The following is a 22,242-nucleotide window of genomic DNA, read 5'->3' as shown; positions in this document are numbered from 1 at the left end:
CTGAGAGACAATTTTCCTTTGTTTTGTTTTCCGAACATTTGTGGTGGTGAAGAGATACTGATGCCAAAGACAAAAGCAATGCAGGGCACAGAGGAAAGTAGGTCCGGCAGACTTTTGCCAATTTGAAATGCCCCCCAGAGGCCACACGTACGTTACACATAAACCACCCAGTTGTAAAAACACACAGTACGTATCTGCTCCAGACAGAAATCTTTCCAACGACTTTGTATATTTTATTGGCCTTTCAGCCAGCGTCAGGGTGACCGAACCTCATGAGGTTTGAGCATATTAGCAGAATTGCTCCTCATTGTTAGAATGAATAAGAGCTTCAGTTGTGAGTATATTATATTATTATCAAACAGTGCAACTGACTACAGTAATATCCGTAAAAAAAATTTGCCAGGGCACCGCCCCGTCTTGTTTGGACTTCAGAGAAAAAGAAAGAGTAAACAACAACAAATCCGTCTAAAGCATCATACGGTTATGAACCTAACTCTTGTCCCCCTAAGTTTGGCTTGCTGCAGCTGTGAAGGCTACTCAGTCTGGCCTGATTCATGTGTAGTTACTCATGCTGATTTTGGATTGAAGCCTGATCCACCGCACCACACCGGGACACTTACCAAACCAGCATGCTGTGACAGGCTCACTTCAATCTGCCACTGCGTGCAATCTTAAGTGGAGCTAATAGAGCCAAAATGGCGCATGTATCATTTCCAACCACTGCACACGGACCAGTCAATAATCTGGATGCAGCCGTTAGAGATCAAGATGGTGAAAGTATCCTCTTTTTTTTTTTGTTGGTCTGGGCTGGATTATTTATGCAGTACTTGCTTGCTGACTCTAAGGATTTTCCAACCTGCGGTGAGAGGCCATGAAGCAGGACATTCTCCCAGTCACTGATGGTCCCTCACCATAAAACTTTCCCAGAACCACCAACACCACTGTGGGGGAATAAGACTCTCCCCCCCCCCCCCCCCTTGTAACAGCAGACGGCCTTCATTAATGCAACCAGAGCCCAAAGACTGAACGCACTCTTTAATTAAGTATGAAAATGCCTTTAACTGCCCTGGGTGTCACATGTATATCAAATAAGATGGCTTGCTGATTCAGTTTTTGGCCCCGGTAGGAGACTTTGCTCCACCAGCTCCAATGATCTCCCTCTGAGGAAGAGTAACATTTTAAACACACAGCACAACCCTTACTCTGTTCACAGTGTGCCATTTAGATTTGTGTGTTCTGATCCAATCAGGAACTTGTATTTTTCACATGACTTTCATTTATGTAACCAGTGTAACAGAAATACTGTTGATGACTTTTACTGCAGAAGACATAACACATGTAGTGCATGAGAGAATTGAATTATACAGTAAAGTCACTGGTGACCTGGAATGAGGTATGGTGTCTGCTCCCCCCAGAATAAAACGTCCTCACCATTCTGTACTCTGCACGAACAGAATCTTCTCACCAAAATCTGAGAACCCAGGATCTATTGGACTGTGGTGACATTTGTAAAACTTAATCAATTGAATTGTCTTTGATCAACACGTGTAGACGTTTGTGGCTAAAACGCACTGCAAGTCAAAGCATACAACAGTCACTGATTGTTATCTGAATTCTGAAAACAACCTGGTTAAGTTTGTGGTTTTGTTGCACTTGTTTGGTTTGTTATGCATCATGTCGAGCTCTGTATGTCACCTTGTTTTCTTAGTCTTTTCTCTGGAGTTCCACCGCTGTTCTTATCTTCTTATCATTGATGTACCACCTGTAAAGTTGCCGTTTTGTTTTTGCACCAATAAAAAAATAAAAAAAATCGAATCAGTTCATCCTTGAGTCTTAGTTGAGGTTCATGCCAAATTTGAAAAATTGTTGCCCAATTACTGACAAGTCACACCTCAGTGTAAAGCAATGCAGAAGAAACAAATAGGACACGGTCAAATAGATTAAACTAAATTAAATAAGAGAAGTCAATGACAAATGACGCTCTGACTTATCATAATGTGACGCAAGAGTACTTCTAAAGAAGGTTTGGTGCAATACATTTAGCATATTCAGAAAACTGGAATCCCCACATGTAGCTAAAATGTTCTTGCAACATTGTGAAATACATCGAAGCTCAATGGAGCTTGTGCATTGACGGGGCTGATTCAGAGGATGAGTTTATCTCCAAACGGCCTGACATTGGATCGGATCTATCTTAGAGCAGCGATCCTTCCATCTTTCCAAAGTAGACATATACAGTATGTGAACAACAACAGTCCAACCACAAACATGCATCATAAGCCCACATGTGAAATGTTTGAACTATTCACATGACCAACTGCAGACACAGCACAAGACAGCCAACGAACGTCTGTATTAACAATGTGAGGCCCGTACACACAGCAGAAGTCCAACCCCAACATTTAACTTTGGACTGTACTGTACTGTCAGCTTGACTGTAGCATTAATGCTGGTTGAATTTTTGAAAAGCGAGAGCAATTAAACTATTTGAATGCGTCCAAGTGAATAAAGGTAGAGTGGAGGTCAGCAATCACATAAAAAGCCCGGAGTGTGTAACGAGATAAACTATTGAATCCCTCAATGCACGACTCTGTCGTCCACACAATATGAATCAGTGTGTGGCTGTTTTACTGAACCAAGACTATTTTCTGTCTCTTTTTATGCTCTAGAAAATTGGCAGGAAGTCAAGAAGCTGGGGCACAATTTGTTCTTTTCTCTCTACGTTTCTTTCTCTATCTTTTCATAAAGCAGCAGCACCCAGGCAGCTTTTCTTGCTGCAGGGCAGGAGGCCACGGATCTTATCCCCATCCGTTTGTCTGTGTGTGTGTGTGTGTGTGTGTGTGTGTGCATGTGCCCAAAGTGGGGCCCCTGCCTTGTCTAGTTTGTCATTCTAATACTTGGCAGTAAAGCCAAAAATATTAAGAGGATTTGCTGGATATTTTCACATTAAATTCACTGTTGAAACTTGCATAAAGCCCCATAAAATAACTTTGTGGTCAGCACATGTTTGGGAGCAGAATGCTGAGGAGAAGGAGGGGGGAGGGGGGGAGGAGGGGGGGGGGGGGGGGGCGTGATGTGGAACTTGTATCAAAAACATTTGTCAAAGTGAAAATATTTGAGGTTTGAAAAGACTTCTGTGACAGACACCATGAATGCATTTTAGATTTTTTGTCTTTTGACTAAACACCATATGTTTGAAACACCCCTCCGTGTCATCAATATCAGAGTACAGTGTAGAGGACAGGCGTACAGAGGCCACACAGACAAAAAGTCAATTTGTTCAGAACTCTGCACAAAAGACGCCAGTTGCTCAGCAGAGAGAGGCCCCTATACTTGAAGAGGACAGGCCATGATGCATGTGTCTCTGCCTGCAATCCCTCCTGTGGCGCTGCAGTGGGTTTTCATTGTTTATCTCTGGCTAGCTTGTAAGAGGGGGAACTAATTAAGGGCCGCCTGCAGGTGGCCCATGCAGGCTTTTACAGGTCTGAGAGGACACGAGAAGTATGAGGAGGAGGAGGAGGAGGAGGGCGGAGAACCTGGACACACCCAGCAGGGAGGAAAGGGCCGACTGCCTCAGGTCACAAGATGACAGACATTACTGATCTGGTGCTGCTAGACAGAGAAAAAAAGCAGGACAGATCTTTTGGGTACATGGAGAGGCAGAGACACGATGCAGTAATACAGAGAACGGAGGGGGGGGGAGGTTGTTTCAGAGAGAGAGAGAGAGAGAGAGAGAGAGAGAGAGAGAGAGAGAGAGAGAGAGAGAGAGAGAGAGAGAGAGAGAGAGAGAGAGAGAGAGAGAGAGAGAGGACACAATCAGTGCAATCAGCTAAACACGGCCTTCCTCTGTTTGGGGCCCAATAAGTGTACTTGGATTTAGGATCAGGAGCCCCGCTGGGGTTTGTTGTGATTTCATTATACAGTTAACCAGTGATTGTCAGAAAATGTACGTCCTGAAAATGTACCGCTGTACCCCCACACTGCATCACGTAAAACCGAACCCTAACAAAAATCAAGCCTCATTTACACAGGGCCAAGTAAACAAATAGCGATAGTGTGAAGTGTTTACAGCAAAAAGGGAAATAGGATGTTGACGGTTGTGGAACAAGTGAATGTGCTGTTGTTTTTTTATGTTAGTTGTTTTTTTTTTTCTATTTGAGATAATTCATTCAGTCCAACAAATCACTGTAAGCTGGTTTTAAACAAACAAACGAGGCTATAATAAAGATTTATCCAGATGCCAGATGTGTGTTTGTGTAGGTGTGTGTGTGTCTATGTTTTGGGTTCAGAGGGGCAAAAGACATGATTGCGTGCGGACACTGCCCTGCACCACTTCCTCTTCAGGAGCCCAGAGACGTCACAGCCAGCTGTATTGATGCTTCTCACACATGTTAACAAATACACACACACACACACACTCATTTTGGGGGTAGTGTGCTTCCGTAAAGCCAAACAAACAATGGAAAGTTCCAGCCAGTGCTGCCGCGGAGAAATAAAAGTGATCGAGGTAGCAGAGATGAAGAATAAGAGGCTGCTTGAACAAGCACCAAGCTAAACCGAGCAAAGTGCCAGCTCATGTCAGATGTGTGGAGACACTCCAATTCCTGGATATAAAACAACAGAAAACTGATCCGGTGTGTGTGCGTGCAGATCGCCTCAGGCAGTACGGGTGGATCTGGTAGCTGTCTGCAGATATCCAGATAAGGATGCCAAATGGCAGCGCTGTCCTTGGTGGCGTGACACCAGGAGCAAAACAAAACCAGGCCTGGAGATGTGCCCAGCACGGCCCAAATCTGAGCTCGGCTGTTTACAGCTGAGTTATGGGCACAGCAACCCCGCAGTTGATACATATAGACACTGTCTGTCTCTGCAGCTGGAAGACTCACTCTCACACACACTAAGGCATCAACACCCAGAGGTCCCACACACACACACACACACACACACAAAAATGTACATGTACCCGTGTCCGGGAGGTTACACGATGAATTCCCCATCGCATTACCATGAAAGTAATTAAAAAAATAATGTCCAGATGATTCCTACATCTCTTCACGGGACATTAATTATTAATTGACTGGCAAAAAATCTGAAGGCATGTTTATACTGTATTTAACTGTATAAGATGAACTGTGGCATGGAATGTTTTAAAATAGTTCACTGTACCAAAGGTTGCATGAATGACAATGACCCTGAAACAACAGACTACGGGGTGTTTTATGGCGTACTGCAGCAGTGCGTTGCCTGTAAAAGAGTAGCGCCATCTTCTGTTAAGAGAAAAAGGGCTCCAACGTGACATGTTAAGCTCACACTTGAAGTATCACTTCGGGAGCACTTTAGCTTTCAGTGTCACTTTGACGTAACGAGCGTGGTAGCTGGTGTCAAGATGTAACCTATCACCTTGCAGTTCCTCAACTCATCTGTGTTTACATTCACGTCTAAACATTTCGTTATTATCTTAGCGTAACTTGAATCCAAACACTCCTTTCTTAACTCTATCAGTCATTTCATGATGTATGGCAACGGCATTGCTGAGGCCAGCAGTGGAATGTAATAAGTACAACAATTTACTCAAGTACTGTACTTAAGTACTTTACTACTTTACTTAAGTATTTCCATTTTGTGCAACTTTATACTTCTATAAATAAAGTTTTAAATAAACTATTTAAAAACAGCTGTACAATGCATCATCACAAAGCTGAAAAAAGGTCAGTTTTTGACTTTTCAGAGATACCTTAAAGATCTCACAGCTACAAACATATGATGTTTTATAATATATAATGCATTGCTGCAGATTAAACTACCCAAAAAGTGTATAGATAGGACCACAACCATGAACATCTACAGCAGTAAACTGCATTTTGGGCATAGCAACTGATAGTCTACACAGGACGCACGGGAGAGGAGGTGGATGGGTTAAACCACCACAGGAGGTAGTCACGTGGGTGGCTAGTCACTCGGTAGTCACATGAGTCGTTAGTCAGTCAAGTTAACGCATGGATGTATAAAGATAACTGGATACACTGTTGGAGGCAGCGCCCCATTCATTCCTATGAAAGTTGCTCAGTGGGACATGAAGCAAAAAAAGTTTGACTTCAGAGTAAAAAAAAGTACACGAATCTAATGGTGATCTTCTGCATCACTGGGCCCAAAGAGCAAGCGCACAAGTGTTTCCTTTAACCCCGCCTCCCAGCCCTCAGTCCAGCCTCATTCTCGGGCTCATTCACATGAACAGAGAAAGGAAAATAAGTCTGGATTCGGTTATTAGTGCATTGATTAAAAGAACAGTGTGTAACATTAAGGGGGATTTATTGGCAGATATTGAATATAATATCCTTTCACGTTATCTAAAAAGGTAGGGGTGCGTTTCGAAACCCAATATTAAACGGGCCCCGGTGCTAAATAATTGAATTTCTTTCCACATTACCACAGTGAATTAGGGCTCAGTTACCTTCCTTGATGTAAGGATGGCCACCATCATTTTATACACTAAAATAGTATAGTTATTACGTGTGAAAACAAAAGTTTGGCTATGCTAGGAAGGTTCAAGCCTGCATCAGAAAAAAAGAGAAAAAAGGGTTCCATTTAAAAAGAGAAAAACAGCCCAGAAAATAAAATATGAGAAACTGTAATCACATTTTCCAGGAGTGGCGCACATATCAAATTCTAAATGATTAATAAGAGTTTGGGTAGTGCGAGTCACGGTATGTTAAGGATTACATTTTTCACGGTCTCCCTTTGACCAGCAGATAAGATCAGGGTGGATGGAAGGATGGGGAGTTGGGGAAAAGTGGAAAAAGAGAGAAGAAAGAACGAAGTACAGTGCCTTGTGGAATTCAAGTGCTTGGTGGAGAAAGAGTCCTGGACCAGTGCCACGAACAGTCACGCTGCAAGAGAAACAAGAACCGTTCTGCTGCTCATTACTCTCGGTTTACTGTAGAGGTTTGTGAGGTTAATGCTTTTACATGTACATGATCGTCTGTGAGTGGGGAGCATTTTATCTCCCTTTAAATATTTAGAACTACAACTGGAAATTCAGGGGGAACTGTGTAAGGTTGCACCCTATATGGTAATCACGCTTTGTTCCTTAGTACAAAAGGTGCACTCAGCTTTTTGTTTTCAAGAGGGCACAGAGAGGAGAATGTAGAATGAATAGGCCAAAAGGCCAGAGATGGAGGTGAGTAGAGCAGAGGTAATCCTAGATTTGCAAGGCCAACGGAGGGAGAATGCTGCATACATAGTATGGTGCATAGTAAGGACCACATTGTGTCGATATTACATCAAATCCATTTCAGTCCATTGAAAAAAACCTACATGCAGTATGTTGGAACCACCAAAACACCCATCACGGGGAAAAAAAACAATAAAGCCAACTCTCTGTTGACCCAAATGAACTAAAATATAGTAAATATATACTACAAGAACATACAAAGGAGTTAATGTAACATAAATACAAAAAACACTGCATGTCAACGTCGCAACACTCAAACTACATCTCTCAATCTTCATAAAGCCATTATCCATTAATAATGAAAGGGATCAAACCACGTACACATCAACTACATGGCAGCCCCATGTAGCATTGAGACCTTTTTAAAGCCCATAATCTACTGAAACCTCAAACCTTCTGCATTTTGTCCTATGGGACTTGGTATTACCTGCCTGCTAAGTATATAATCCCCTAATCTGTATGCAATGATGCTACATAACTCAGTCCCAGTGGCAGAGGTACTCCAGCAGTCTCCAACTGGAATTAAGCCAAACAATAGCGTTGACATATTGTCTGTGAACACTCGTAGTAACTGTTGATAATGTAAACTTGTGAAAGCACAACGTTGGAGGACTGGTCTGTTGATAATGGTGAAAAAGCAATAGTTAGTAAAGAAATAATAGCAGTCATTAATTTGCTCTGCTACGGCACGTCAAAACAGGAAGCAAAGAAAAAGAATTACATCAGAATTACATTTTGGTTGACATTAATGAAGCTCATTTGAATGAGCGGGTTAGCCGGAGGAAGCGACATGTATTCACAATTCACACAGCAAACAGCAGCAGTGAATTCTCAATCCTATGAGGGCATGTGGTGACAAGCCATCCGGTACCTTAACATGTCCTACAACCTATTGAGAGGGATTTCTTTGACATTTCCCTCAAGACTAAAGGGATAATCCCCTTTATAACTCTCTGTACCTGATATGGCCTTGGCCCTCGAGAGTCTTTTTAAACCTCAAGAGAGTTCAACAAAACAACTTCATTTAGAGAGCAGCTAGAGGGGCTCTCTGGTCTGACAAAAGGCCTTTAGGTACAACCGACAAGTAGGGAAATCAGTATTATATGTATCAAAGAACGGAGGTCAGCATAGGGTGATGGATCGGAGGGAGACGGGGGCTCCAGAGAAGAGCAGAAGGGACATTTTCTGGGACTTACTTAGCTTTCACCACTGGCAGGGGAATGTTCTCAGTCATGTAGTCCAGCTCATCTGTTAAGCTGTTGGCGCGGGAGATGTCGATGCTGTGATCATGATTCCCCCTCACTGCAAAAGGACAGACATAACAGATAGTAATTCCAGGGCACTTGTATTTTTTTTTTTCAATTTACTTGACAACAAACGTTCAAGTAAATATTGATGCACATAGTTGTTTACATCAAAAAGGAATTAATTTCATGTGCTATGTTGAATAATAGTAAAATTGTAAGACAAAGACAAATGACAAATATGCAGTCCAAGTAAGCTGAGAAGTGCGAATATATTCAAGTGTCAGTATCAGAAACATAAAAGCAGAAATAAGGAAACAGAAAGATACCTGGGGAGCCAGGGCAGCTCAGAGTGAAAGACGACCAAGAATGTTGAGGACGGCCTGATGCCATGAAAAATAGTTAAGAGACAGGAGAAGAAGGGAAAAGAAGAAGAAATCAGTCCTCATTGTTTAACTGTTTGGTGCACAATAGAAATGCTAAATTGTTGAATTAACAAGGAGGTTTTCAAAAGGATGGAAATCTTTGGTAAATCTAGGGTGAAATTATCTTATTTCAGTTGGGAAAAAGTGTGTGTGTTACATATTTTTAACAGTTTGTATGAGGAAACAGAAATTGCAGAGCTCCAGCTCAACAGTGCAGCTGGCCGGCTGCTGGCATGTTGCTAAAAACAACAGCAAAGAACAACATGTGTAGCGAGGTCTTGACCTGCAGCCAGACTGTCAGCGTCTGAGTTTGACATGTCTCTCCACCAAACCACCAGGCCTCCATTGTGATAAAGAATGGAGAGGCAAATCTGTATGAATGACCAGTCCAATTCAAGCTAAATCCATTCAGCCTCTCTTGTATTCCATCATCAAGTTTGTTTAACATTGTCCAATCCGGAAGCAGAGAAGCTGATGAGGGAGAGAGAGAAGGGGGGGGGGGGGGGGGGGGGGGGGGGGAGGGTGACCAGAGCTAACAAGAGCCACCTTTAGCCTCAACCTCAGCTCACTGAAGGAGACGTGAACTGGCTTATCGGCTACACAAACAGGATAAGGGTTTATTAACAATATGTAGTTTTATCTGGCCCATCAGTGCAAACGTGTTTGGCTTGGAGAGTATGAGTCAAGGGCAGGAGGGAGAGAGAGAAAGACGGAACAAATGCAGGGGGAAAAAAGACAGAAGTACAGCAAGCGAGAGAGCGAGAGAGCGAGAGAGCGAGAGAGCGCGCTCCATTGAGAGATTCTCACAGACTGGGAGGTGGGTGTGGCCAGACAGATAAGTGGAGCGATAAGCCGGACACTGACTAAATCAAACAATGACCAGTTTATTTCTGACTACTGGAGCTCCACAATGGCAGCTTACCAACTCCACACCCCTCCCTCCCTCCCTCTCTTTAGTGTCCTAGTCCAGATCCCCACAGGCCCCTGTCCATTCCGAGCCAGGCCAGCCATGTTCCTCACCCGTGGTGTTGGCAGGGCACCCAGTAAAGAAAACAGGCCAGGTCAACCCAGGACCAGTGTCTGAGTCTCCCTGCTTGGCTCTGGTTTGGTCCGGTTGGGGACAAAGGCCCAGCCAGCCAGCGAGTCTAATTAAAATACTGTCTGGGCCACATTAAAAAGGCAGGCTAGCTAATGATTAACACAGAGGACTTTTTAATAGGAGTGAAAAATGAAGTACTTAACCAGTGACAGGGGCTAGTGGTTAGACAGTGCAGTGCTCACATATACACTATGTACTCAGCCTTTGTGCTTTAGTTTATAGGAATAACAGGTAAAAGAGTCCCAATTCCTGTTTTCTTGGTACAGCTCATGCCTTAACATACAAGATTATGAAAAGGAAACTTGAGGCACTAAAATATGTGTTGACATCATCTCTGGAACAAAATGTCATAAACCCTGGAAATCCCATTTAGTGCACCTCAGTTGTGATAGGAAGGACTCACCTGTTTGTCCAAACATTTCGGAGGTTCCTGCGAAGAAAAGCGGAAATTTATATTACTGACGTCATTCCAACTTATGTCATCAACAATCCCCATGAGTTCCTGCTTTGCAGCACAACAGCATTTTTGTTGCACAATTAGTTTCTCCTTTTATGAAATGGGATTCATTTCTGGGCCAGAAACAGCCTGAAAATGTACTTTAGAATTAGAATAAGTTAGAATTTCTGTATAAGTAGTCACTTTTAACAACAAGTAATGTGTTGCCATGCACCTCCATTTAATGTATTTACTTAAAGAAGCTATAATCATTTCAAGCATCAAACAACAATGTGAAAACAATGTGACAAGGTGAAGGGGCTTGTTTGTGATGAACCTGCAGTGAATTATCACCAGAATCTACAGCTCTCCTAAGCACCCCTAAGCTCTCACAGTGAGTTTAGCTGTCCGGCCCGCAACTTTAATGTGTTGGACTTGCGTTCACCAGGTGGACCGAGACACCACTCTACTGTTTGCTCAAAGATTTGCCATATCATGGCCAAAGAATGTGTTTATCTCTGCAAGGAGATTATGTATTCTGTTGTGTGTGAGTGCATGAGTGTGTGTGCATATCTATGTCTGACTGTCTAAAGCTCATCTCCAATACTGTTGGACCCATCAGCTCTCTCTGTTCCAGCCGGTTTGGGCTGCAAGTGAACAACTCCTTCAGTTTGGACTCGTTTCCACTTCCTTTGCACGCTTAGGTAAGACAATTGCATGTATGTATGTATGCATATATCTATGTACATGAGAGGCCAGTATGTTTATCATTTGCTAAGCAAAGTTTAGCAAATGATAAACATACTGGTCTAAACTTCGCTCAGCAAAACTTTGCAAAAGCTAATCTTCATTACATGCAGTTTTTATTGGCAGACTCACAATATAAACCCCAGCAGCAAAATCTCAATTAAACCAGTTTGCTATTTAGGACAAGCATTTAATAAAACTAAACAAAATAAATCTAATACCTGTTAGGCTTATAGTACTCTTTGAAACAGTGGTGGTTTAAACAATAAATAAAAAAGCAGGGGCTCTGGTGTGGACAGTTGACATTGCAGATGTCTGTTTTATGGCTGGATCTAAAGCAGAGATCATACAGTCCCATGCTGTTTCAACTCTACTCATCATCATTACTGACAGCAGGCTGCAGGCTTCTTGACATGGTTTCATGTCATCCACAGCTTGGCCAATTCCTTTTTCCACTGTACAGTCCCAGCATGTGTGTTTATGTTGATTTAATGATTATAAAAGCAAAACATTATTTTAAATAATAAGATCTGCATGTTGACAGCTTGTTTTGTTGCTAGTAAATATGACAATGAATACTGGATAAAATGTGCAAACTAACTGGTTTGACATAAAGTTTTATTTGACTGCTTTTTCACATGAACTTAAGACATGTGTTTTCCTTCATTATCTAAGATCCACCCAATTAAGCTGGAAACTAAAGAACATTTCCCCTCATAAGTGGTCTCTCCTCCAGTGATGGTCTGCCTTTATGTCAAGTTTGTGTCACTCCAGTTCCTTTTATGATGGCACACCTAAAAACAAACTCATAAAGTGCATTTATTAACCTGGAGTCTGGGTTAATTCATTTGGCGGGGATGGCTTTTAAGACAGGAAGTTAAACCACTGCCCCCTTAACCAACCAGCCATCGATCAAGTACTGTGTATAGACTGGCATTTTAAAAAACATAGTTTCTATTGCTATGTACAAGTGCTGTCAACACTTAAGAACCACAATTATCTGGGTACTGAAACCAACATCATTATTTTGTCCGAGCTTTTTTCAGCCAGTTGACAAAAAGATAGCACAACTTGGCTTTGGCATGACTGCAGCAATATTGGTGATCTTCAATGAGTATAACAAGTCTGCATTTTAAAGTTTTCTTTTCCAATTAAGCCTAGTTTGAGTGTCTGTGGCCGGCAAAGGGGACAAGCGAGGCAGTAAAGAGCTTGTAACCATGACCTCTAATCACCACTGAGACTGAAATGGCTTCCATGTGCACTACTGAAGACACCTGGCAGCCATCTTGGGGTCTAAGCGGATCAGGATAGGGCCTCTATTTACTGTGTGAAAATGAGGAACCAGCACATAACAACTCATCCCATGTTGTTTTAAGGTCTCCGAACAGCAATCTTTTGCGAAAAGATTAGCTCCAAAAAAACACATTGAAAGAGGTTGTCTATCTGTATTTACTTCTTTCTTCAAGACCAACAATGATAACATGATAATGAAAGTCTAAGTTTAAGCTCTGTGAGGCTTTACTTGTATTTACACCAGCATGTATACATAGCATACAGTATATATGTAATCACTGCCAGATTTGCTCACACATGTATCATGTTTTACCAATACATAGCTCCACAAAGAATGAACTAATGAGATGGCCGAGTGCGATCTCAGCCATGCAGCAGCAGGAAGAGCAGTCAGCACCCAACACAGTAAAAGTGTGAATGCCTTGTAAAATGTTTTCTCGAGGCAAAATGTGTAAAAATAAGTATATGATTAGATTTGTTAACATTATCAGAACTATCTCAAGTGTATCTACTGTATTTTTTCAAAGACATTCAAAACAAAAGTACGAACTAACAACTAATACTTTTAAATCAACTGCCATAAAAATGTAATCCATCATGGAGTTGGCCATATAAAAATGTCATAAATGCAAAAACAGTGGGGGGAAGAAAAAAAAAAGCTTATAAAAATAATGAATTTCCAAGGCCCTCAGCATACAATAGTTCATCAAAAATAAGATGTACTATATATCAAGAGGAACAGATCACTGCAGTAACTCACATAGAACATGGCATTCTGAGATGAAGTTCATTCATGAAGACGTCCAAAATAAAGTCAGTTTATTCAACCAATTCAATCTTGGCGAGTTGATTTTTCTTGGACTGAGTTGGAGGACTAGAATTAGTGGATCTCAGACTGAATAATGAGTGTGTGACTCGAACCCTTTATATACTTGATATCAGTTTGGATACTGTACATTACAGTAACATAAAAGCAAGTATATTACCTTCAACAGCACCTCTTGGCTCTTCCAGGGAAAAAGAGGCATCTTTCTTCTCCTCGGAGTCATCAATGTGATCGAGGGTGATCTGGGGGATCGATACGGCCCTCTCTGAGGCCACACCCATAGAGCAGTTACTTCTGGGCTTCAACCTTCTCTTGGTCCCCCTTTTCTGACAGACAGAGGAAACAACAACTCGGTTAATAAACAAGAAGTGTGTGACTATCATGAGAAATTGTAATCATAATCAATAATCTTTAAAGAGCCTTTCTGATATGTTGTGTAAATAGTTTAAAATAATCGAAAGAATTGTGAACCTCAGAAGTGACCCTCACATACACCTTTCCTCACATGACCCTTTCCTTCACGTATTCCCTCTGATAATTAGTATATAGTTGGGACCATTCTACCTTCATCGACTAGACAGGTGACATTCAACATCCCAATACCCAGTTTGTGTAGCCAGAGATCAGTCTGGACACACAGCCTTGCAGGTGCTGCATATTATTTTGGGAGACAAACAAAACAGGGGTTCACGCGTGGAGCTACTGTTTCATAATGTTTGAGAAAACCATTCATTGCCTATCATGTTTTGTTCTTTTGTTTCTGTATTTTGTGTATTATCTGTGCAGACAGGAATGTCAGTATGGGACTGTTGTGGCAAGAAGGACTTTATTCGATTTGGACCGTCTCTTAATCTCACAAACGAAAGAGTTCACACTGAAGTTTGAGCCAATAGTATTATAGAGGCACAATGTGCCAGCAAAACCGTTAATATATGGAGACAAAGCAGCCACTTTTTGTAACCGAAACCAACCCTCTTCACTTAGCTTTATGAACATCTTCATTGAAACTGCTGGTTGTTTACTTTTCTCCAATGCTGTACATTATGAGAAGGACTTACAATAAGTCTTCCTGCTTCCATTAAAAATGCACATCAAGATTTCTTGCACTATAGCTGGATATTATTTGTTCAAAGTGCTAGCCTGTTAACAACACAGAACACTTGAATACGTTTCAGGTGTGACACATTGTCAAGGAAACTTGCGAATGTGAATTTATCCAGCCATTTTAGCATCGTGTTAAAAAGCCATGCTAAGCCAAAAACATTGATACACAAAATCACATTGTTTTCTTTTAGTACCTGTATAGTTCACATTCTCCTACCAAATTGTGTGCTCGCACGCTGGTGACATCAGCGGTAGCCTACATGTTAAATCTCAGTTTCTTTGAGATCATAGCTATCGGATGTGTGAGTCAGCGGGTTTCTGCAAACTAAATATTGCCTAAATGGTGCCTTCAGTCCAATCTTTAGACCCTCTGACCCACAACAACATCATGGACGATGGCCTTTATGGAAACTCAATTATTTGGACTCAGTGGATCAGACTTTTGGCCAGCAGTTCAATCCAAATACCCAATTTCAATGACTCATTAGTGGAGAGAGTGAGAGAGTGATTTGGAGGGGGGGGGGGGCTGTCACAAGACTGAAAGAGAGAGAAAGATGGAAGGGCATGAAGAAACTGTAACAGACTCTGAGTTTAATAGTGAGAAGGGACAAAGAAATAGAGACCGAGTTAGATATAAAGAGGAGAGGGAGAAAAAAATATTAATGAATCAGAAAGAAATAGACGAGGCAGAGATGGGGCAGAGGATGATATGCAAAAAAAGAGATGGGAAGAGCAGGGAAGAAAAAGAAGGAGAGAAATAGGTTTGTTAAACAGAGAAGAAACAGGAGAGGAATCTTTAGAGACGGGGAAAGGGGAAAGACGAGTCAGAAGAGAAAGTCACATGCTGAAGCAGAAAAGAGCAGCAGTCATTCTTCCCAATACATGTGGGTTCAATGCTACACAAAGATTTTTTTGTTGTTGTTCTACTAGACAAAGGTTTAGTCCCATGAGAAAGGCCGCGGTGACATCATCTCAACTCACTGAGTCTTTGTCCGGCGGAGACAAAGGCCTCGAGTCATCCTGGTGGAGTCAGGCCTTGGGGGGAGGTGTGTGTCCTTCCGTGTGCGTGTACGTTTGTGGGAACTTAACTTGCCCTTTTATGCTGTATGGCCTCGGGACACAACATGGCTAATATTATTGTGAAAGGTGAGCTGCACAAGGAGACAATACAGTGTGGGCCGGACATATGCAAATCTCCCCCCACCCCACCCTCCACCGCAGTTTCACAGTCCGACGACTTTTTCTGACAACACTCTTTTGTAGACTTCTTGATGTTTCTCACCTCAGGTTAGAAGGGTTATTTAAGAATAAAATGTTCTTCTCACATATGAGAAATACCACATGTGTTTATTCAAAATGAGACGTCTACAACCAGTAAAATGAGCGCCGTTACTTTTTTTCTGGGTGGGATTTCACCTTTATTGGATGGATCAAAGGTAAGAGCCACAATAAACAGTGGAGGAGAAAAAGATGTGAAAAATGTCCCTGGTTGAATTCAAAGCCAGCATGTCACAATGCCCACAGCGTCAAAGACATACTTTATATTTAAGGACATGAGAGTGGTTTCAAAAAGAAGGCTTGTCCTGTTCTGTTGAGGAAAGTAAATCAATCACTCCTGAAAACTGCACAAAACATGAGCCACAAAATACCCGTTGCTCTGAATATAAGTTGAACTGAGATAATTACCGATATGTTCAGTATCCTGACATGAGGGCTGAAGTTTTCAGGTTCCACTGTGGTGACGGTCTCTGGAGTTAGAACATACATTTTCCATGTGATATCACAGCCGTTTGGTTTCTCTGCTGCATAGCACCTCCAAAGTGTCTGAGGAGGGCAGAATTTGTGTTAGTCAGTTGATGCACATATCATATTTTCTTCTACTCCCCCAATAACAAATTAGAACCAACCATAGGATAGCAAGCCAGTGATTAGGAACCATTAGCCAGTGACGCTACAATATGAGCCACAAATTCAGCGATGTGTGAACAAATACTGAACATTTACATTTTTACATTTCTGTTGCTAGCGTTTATTTGTCGTGTTCCACACAAATTCCTGTTTGTAAATATATTTATTCATTTATTTTTATTCTTGTGCATTAGTCTCAATTGTTTGAGACTATAACTAACCCTAACTTATTTGTACTGTTGTTGTACTGTGATTTGTTAGTCACATGTAAAGCACTGCAGAAATGTAGGTGTCTTTGTGTCACAGGTGTCTAAACTGTCTGCGGTTGTGTCTCTCTGTGTTAAGGGTAATTGTAATCCTTGTAATGGTTAGCTTTGACACAAGATAGCTGCTTGTTTGTCTACCATTTCACTCTTGGCAAGTGGGATACTGCTCACCTTTTCCATGGCACAGCAGAAATTTGCAGACAACAAATGAAGCTCTAGCGCAAGTTCAGACAGGAAGACTATCCCTGCACGCTTAGGCTCGTAGGCCTTTCTCTCGTACTGCTCCCTCACTAAGCAGCACATTCTCTATTCGGTTGTCACTGTCAGAGACTCTATCAGCTGTCTAACAGCTGAGTCACACCCTCTTCGTTAGCCTATCAGCTTGCTGCTGCCTCCTTTTAAATGTGCTGTATCCCCGCCTCCAGCTTCTTGCTGCTGTTTCATGCGACCCTCCTCCTCCCCAGCACCATCCGTCTTCGGAGATTCAGCACTCCATCAGCATCTCCAGCCAACTCCAGCAGAACCTCCAGCCAACTCCAGCAGAACCTCCAGCCACCACCACCAGTGTCTGGACTCCTCAGGGGGATTTATATATTGTTGCCGCTCAGGGCAATCGCAACGCGATCACAAATCTCCTTGTCGAGTTCAAGCGCCAAATAATTTCTGCGTAACTCATGAACGCATCATCTGTCATAATAAATGTTAACTACTAATCAGTCACTTGTCTCTCCTGATTGAAACACCGTTACTTTTTTCTTTTCAGTTTCCAATATTGTCTTTCACTGGCAACTTCTTGAAAGTGGTCATGGGTCTACTATTAAATCATTGTTTGTGACCTAGATTTTAATATATACTTTGTGGATTACAACACTACATTTCGTAAAGCTGAATGCCAAAAATGTACCTGGATGAGGCAAGCTGCAGCAGGGATCTGTCTATTGAAGTGCTTCTGTCTTTGCTTCTGTTGGACTTTCAGGGCAAACCCTGAGCCCAGGATACCCTGATTGGAAATAATCAAGTCGTAAGAAAACCTGTCATATTAAAGTTGGAACAGTAAGTGGACGTTAGGATTGTAGATCCAGAATCTCACAAAAAATAATAATATATAAATATATATATATATATATTGTATACAATATTTATAAAAAAAAAAAAGATTAGAGACAAAAATGGTTGAACTGTGCTTCAATGCAGAGAGTAATGCCTGACCAAAACAGAAGTCAACAAAGTAATAAGATTTGGACGAATGGGAACAAAACATTTGAATAAATCTTTCCTTTCTGGTCGTGAGTTTCACGTGATTCAGATTAAAGTTATATTTACAGCAGGCAGAGCGAAGAAGGAGATGGCGAAGACGCTGAAGCAGGAGGCAATGGCCTTGCCAATCCACGTTTGAGGAATTTTGTCTCCGTAGCCGATGGTGGTGACAGTCACCTAAAGACAGAGAGTGGATGAAGTTCCTCTTATATCTATTTAGAGGATCATTAGCAGATTGTAGGCATATGTGTGACGGAAAGAAAAATCCTGAAATGCACACGGCCCTTCACTGATGCAAAACAGGTCAAGACATTTGAGGCTGATGTGATAAAAGCTAAATTTAATCCACACCATCGCAGGTTGAGCCGTGAAACCGGAGGGTACCTTTATCCTTTCCTTAACCATCGATGCAGCTGATAAAAATGTAAAATAGATGTAAATAATTCCTCCTTACACGTCAAAATGTATAGTTGTACTCAGAGAGATATCAACATTCACTCTAATTTGTAACAAACTGACATAATGAAAATGTCAGTCAATGCAAGGCGTCACCAGAGCAGTCTATAACAAGAGTTGGACAATAAAGCCGTTCTGGCCCCGTTCCACAACTGTCAGCGATGGCCGGGGGCGTTTGAGGCTCTTGCTCCTCAAAGGGAATAAGATTCCCAACCCACTAATCCTCAGTGAGTGTAGGAATTTGCCGGTCTGAGAGAGGGGGGGGGGGGGGGGGACAAATACCTCTTGCATTTGCATGTACACCCACTCTGAAAGCCGAGCCAATTCTGACACATTCAGAACTCACTTGGCTTACCGCGGGCGTCGATGGAGTATCGCCGCCGTTGTGCGCAAACACAAAGCGGCTGATGTAAGGTGAGATACTTAAAAGGGCTTTGGGAGTAAAAAAGAAGGAGCAAGGGCGGGAAGGGTGGCTGGGTGTATGTTGGGGGCGGGAGGAGTGTTGGGGGATTTAATCCCTCGTCCACAAATCCGATGACTAAACAATGTCCTCCTGACCATCAGAGTGGAATGGTCTACTCAAAGACACCCCTCTTATTCACAATGTAGGGTGTGTGGCAAAAACCTCCTCATGTCTACACAAAGGTCATAGACCTGGTCTTTGAATATGTGTAAGTGTGTACATGTCTGTATGCATGTTTATATGAATGCTGATCTGCATGAATACATACTGTTTGAGTGATTGTACCCAATTCAAATTGTACATAAGCACCACAACTACAAAACATCAAGTTTAGCAGATCTCATTTTCCTAATTGTCTCGTTTTTATGCTTTGTCCTGGTTGAAGTTAGACAGGTTGTTAAAAACAAACAGCCATTACCTAACCGTCAGCAATTGGCAAAAGAAGGAGAGAGGCAGGGAAGGTGAGGGAGGGAGAGAGAAGGGGATATGAATCATGGCATTGGCTTGTCCTCCAGCTGTGCCCTGCACCTGCACATCCGAATGTGGAAATCATGCCAAGAGAAGGAATACAGACGGGGGGGGGGGGGGGGGGGGGGGGAGAGTTTAGCATCCTCCAATCAACGTAATCTCATTGCACACACACAAACCTGACCAAAGCCATTGTAATGGCATATCATGACTCTCAAGTCTACAGTCTCAGAAAAACAATAGAAAGTGCAGATCCCCAACCGCGTTTCTTTTCTCGACATTGTGAACAGAGCAACACCAACGACAGCTTTTCTTCAACTTTCCATAGAGCAGTGAGGAGCACTGTGACCCCTCTAACCCTCGTTACATAAAAAGGTAGTAATCCCACAATTAAAGTTTTAATTAAGGGAACTGACACTTTATATTGGTGCTCTAAAAGTTCTTTGAGCCAAAGAGCCCAGAGGTGAATGCTTTATTACCGTCTCTTTGTGGCACGCTGATCCCCTGCACAAGGCTGCCATAGGTTTCTCATTACTCTGCGCTTTCAATTCAAATGTTTAATTAACTACTGTGGAAACCTGAGCCTCTGTTCAGAGGGAAATAAGCGAAACCAGCTCTACGCACAAAAAACATCAACGCGCCTGCGTCTGTGTCGAGTGTCGCAGCATTACGTGCATGCTCCACAAAGACCCAATGAGGAAAATAAAAACACAAGGAGATTAATAATTAGACCAGCCAGGGTGGCCAGCCATCTCAATCATTTTTCCAGTTAAGACTCCACTTGAGATTCCATTGTGCAGATTTTTTTGTTGCAGCTTTCGAGAGAGAAGTCTTTTTACATGTGATGTGGCCTTTCAAGAGTGGAGGCTAGGTTGTAAATTGCAAGTAGCGTTCAAGGATCCAAGTAATATATGCATTGCAAAAGACAAAATTCAGATAATATACTCGTACAAATATGCTGAGAGTACAAAAACATCAGTGAAGGGCTTGCTTCTTCTGTAAAATGTAATTCTATTTTCTAGTTAAGCTGGCTTACCACGCCCCACCACAGGGCATCGGCGTAGTTGGAGAAGCCCGTCTTGCCCTCCTCGTCCACAGCGTCCTTCTCCGCCAAGTAGACAAAGTAGGAGGAAAAGATCAGGCCCAGGAACCCGATGTACAGCGTGGTGATCAGCTCCTGGAAAAAACACGATCGGTCAGCCGAAGGCGATACTATCAAAATGTTGAATGAAAGAACGTTCTCTGGTTAAGAGAGCCAGGTTGGTGACAGTGCACATCAGCGTTACTTCAAACGTGTATGTTTCAAATGACCTGTGAGTGACGCGCTGTATGCTTCTGCTGACTGACGCCAACCTTCATCCTTCTGTATTTAGTAAGACGTGTCAGGTTAGTTCATCCCAAATAACAAATGTGCTGTTTGGGTCTTACCCGCGCTCACGTGTGGTGAAGGGAGTAGAGGCGTGAGTTTGCATGAGCTACACTTCACATTTCCCTGACTTTTATGAGTGCTCTAAGGCCTTGCTTCAGAACTAATAGTGTTGGCATCATATAGTGCACTTTGTGTCAGCTAGGTCACCCACCAACTTCCGCATAGCAAAAAGGATAAACGGGAATGTGGCAATTATTATAGCCAACCATACAATGGTCTACAATCAGTCAGGCTTGTGGCATTGCCAGAACTCTGAGTCAGCACTTCCAATCCACCCTAAACCATTCAGTCAGGTTAGGTAGCAAGTGGCGGTATGCTCAGTTATATGTCATCAGTGGTACATTTTTATTATTTACACCAGGAGGATCACGCGTTCGGTGATTAAGTGTATTATACTACGACTGCCATGCATCGCCATTTGGAGGAAGGTGGAGTTAAGTCTGTGCAGTCACCCTATAGAAGAAACTAAGGCTAAGTGATAGGAGTTATGACTTATTATTGTCCTATTCTGATCTATCCGATATGTGATAAGGAAAATAATGCCAAAAAACAAGCAAATAGTTTTAGCATTAGCCTGAATTCATTCAACCTACCTGTCGATGAATAAAGACTACAGATCCCAGGAGCCTCCACGTTCCTCCCTGTCGATCCACATGCAGCATACGCAGTATTTGGAGGAAACGGATGCCCCTGCAACACACAACGTCATCTCATCATCTCCTGATCCCTCTTACAGCTACATGTATCAGTAAGAAGTCAAATGCAGAACAAAACAGTCATTCTACCTGATGGCAGACGTGGCAAACACTTGGCCATTGGAACCTACACCAAGCACAATGATTGAGGCAATGACCACTATCAAATCTGTAATGAAAGATAAAGATAGAAAAAAAAATCAAATCAGGGTTGCAATCATTTCAGCTTCAAGGACACATTGTACTAAAGTAAAGCCTTACATCGCTTGAAATATCTAAGTTGTTGATCTACATGAACAATACATGACATCCGTTGTATTAAATGGGAGCAAAAGAAAATTCCAGGTGCACCTATGATTGATATGGGCTTCCTGATAAAGCAGAGGCGTCCTTTGATGCCTGCATATTTGTTGCGGCAGCCTGCCGACCACAGCCGGACCGCATACTCCGTGCCAAAGAACAGCACCAGCACAATCTCCTGTGGAGCACAATGCAAACACAGAGCAAGGGTTACATTAATCCATTGGTACAGCAACAATAATTGTAAAGCGCATGCAGGACGAGTGGATGTGGAAGTAGATAAGGTCTCATTATCTAAAAGCATTGATAACACTGTGCCTCGCATTAAGACTAATCTCAAAGCATTAATCAATCACCAAGATTTACAATATGATATGAATGGGTAATGACTGGTGTGTGAGACAGAGACACTTAGGTGGTCTAGTAGTACTAAGACCACCCAACCACCCAGGAGGAAAAATGGAGGTTGATAACATGGCTGATGACAGCTCATATTGAGACAGGGTCAATGGCTAAGTGATTGAAGCCACAGGATGAAATGCTGTCACACTGCTGCCTCACAGATAAGAAGGCTAAACAATCAAATGCATTACTT

General features: G+C 42.3%; 1 protein-coding gene across 1 annotated transcript in view; it reads right to left on the bottom strand.

Moving 5' to 3' along the window:
* The window catches only part of kcnq1.2 (potassium voltage-gated channel, KQT-like subfamily, member 1.2), a 148,503-nt gene that overhangs the window by 113,243 nt on the left and 13,018 nt on the right, over window positions 1–22,242 (bottom strand). The window contains exons 3-13 of the mRNA XM_076089444.1: window positions 21,699–21,825; window positions 21,438–21,516; window positions 21,246–21,342; window positions 20,260–20,400; window positions 17,903–18,013; window positions 17,484–17,579; window positions 16,092–16,229; window positions 13,462–13,627; window positions 10,403–10,429; window positions 8,805–8,858; window positions 8,428–8,533 (exon numbers count right to left, since the gene is read on the bottom strand). Of these exons, the coding sequence (XP_075945559.1) occupies window positions 8,428–8,533; window positions 8,805–8,858; window positions 10,403–10,429; window positions 13,462–13,627; window positions 16,092–16,229; window positions 17,484–17,579; window positions 17,903–18,013; window positions 20,260–20,400; window positions 21,246–21,342; window positions 21,438–21,516; window positions 21,699–21,825 (1,142 nt within the window). The remainder of the gene's footprint in view (window positions 1–8,427; window positions 8,534–8,804; window positions 8,859–10,402; window positions 10,430–13,461; window positions 13,628–16,091; window positions 16,230–17,483; window positions 17,580–17,902; window positions 18,014–20,259; window positions 20,401–21,245; window positions 21,343–21,437; window positions 21,517–21,698; window positions 21,826–22,242) is intronic.

This window comes from Anarhichas minor, unplaced genomic scaffold (genome assembly GCF_050575085.1).
Source record: "Anarhichas minor isolate MPS153535 unplaced genomic scaffold, ASM5057508v1 ptg000011l, whole genome shotgun sequence".
Classification (NCBI taxonomy): domain Eukaryota; kingdom Metazoa; phylum Chordata; class Actinopteri; order Perciformes; family Anarhichadidae; genus Anarhichas; species Anarhichas minor.
Note: the sequence above shows the minus strand (reverse complement) of the source record. Positions and strands in the feature narration are given on the sequence as shown.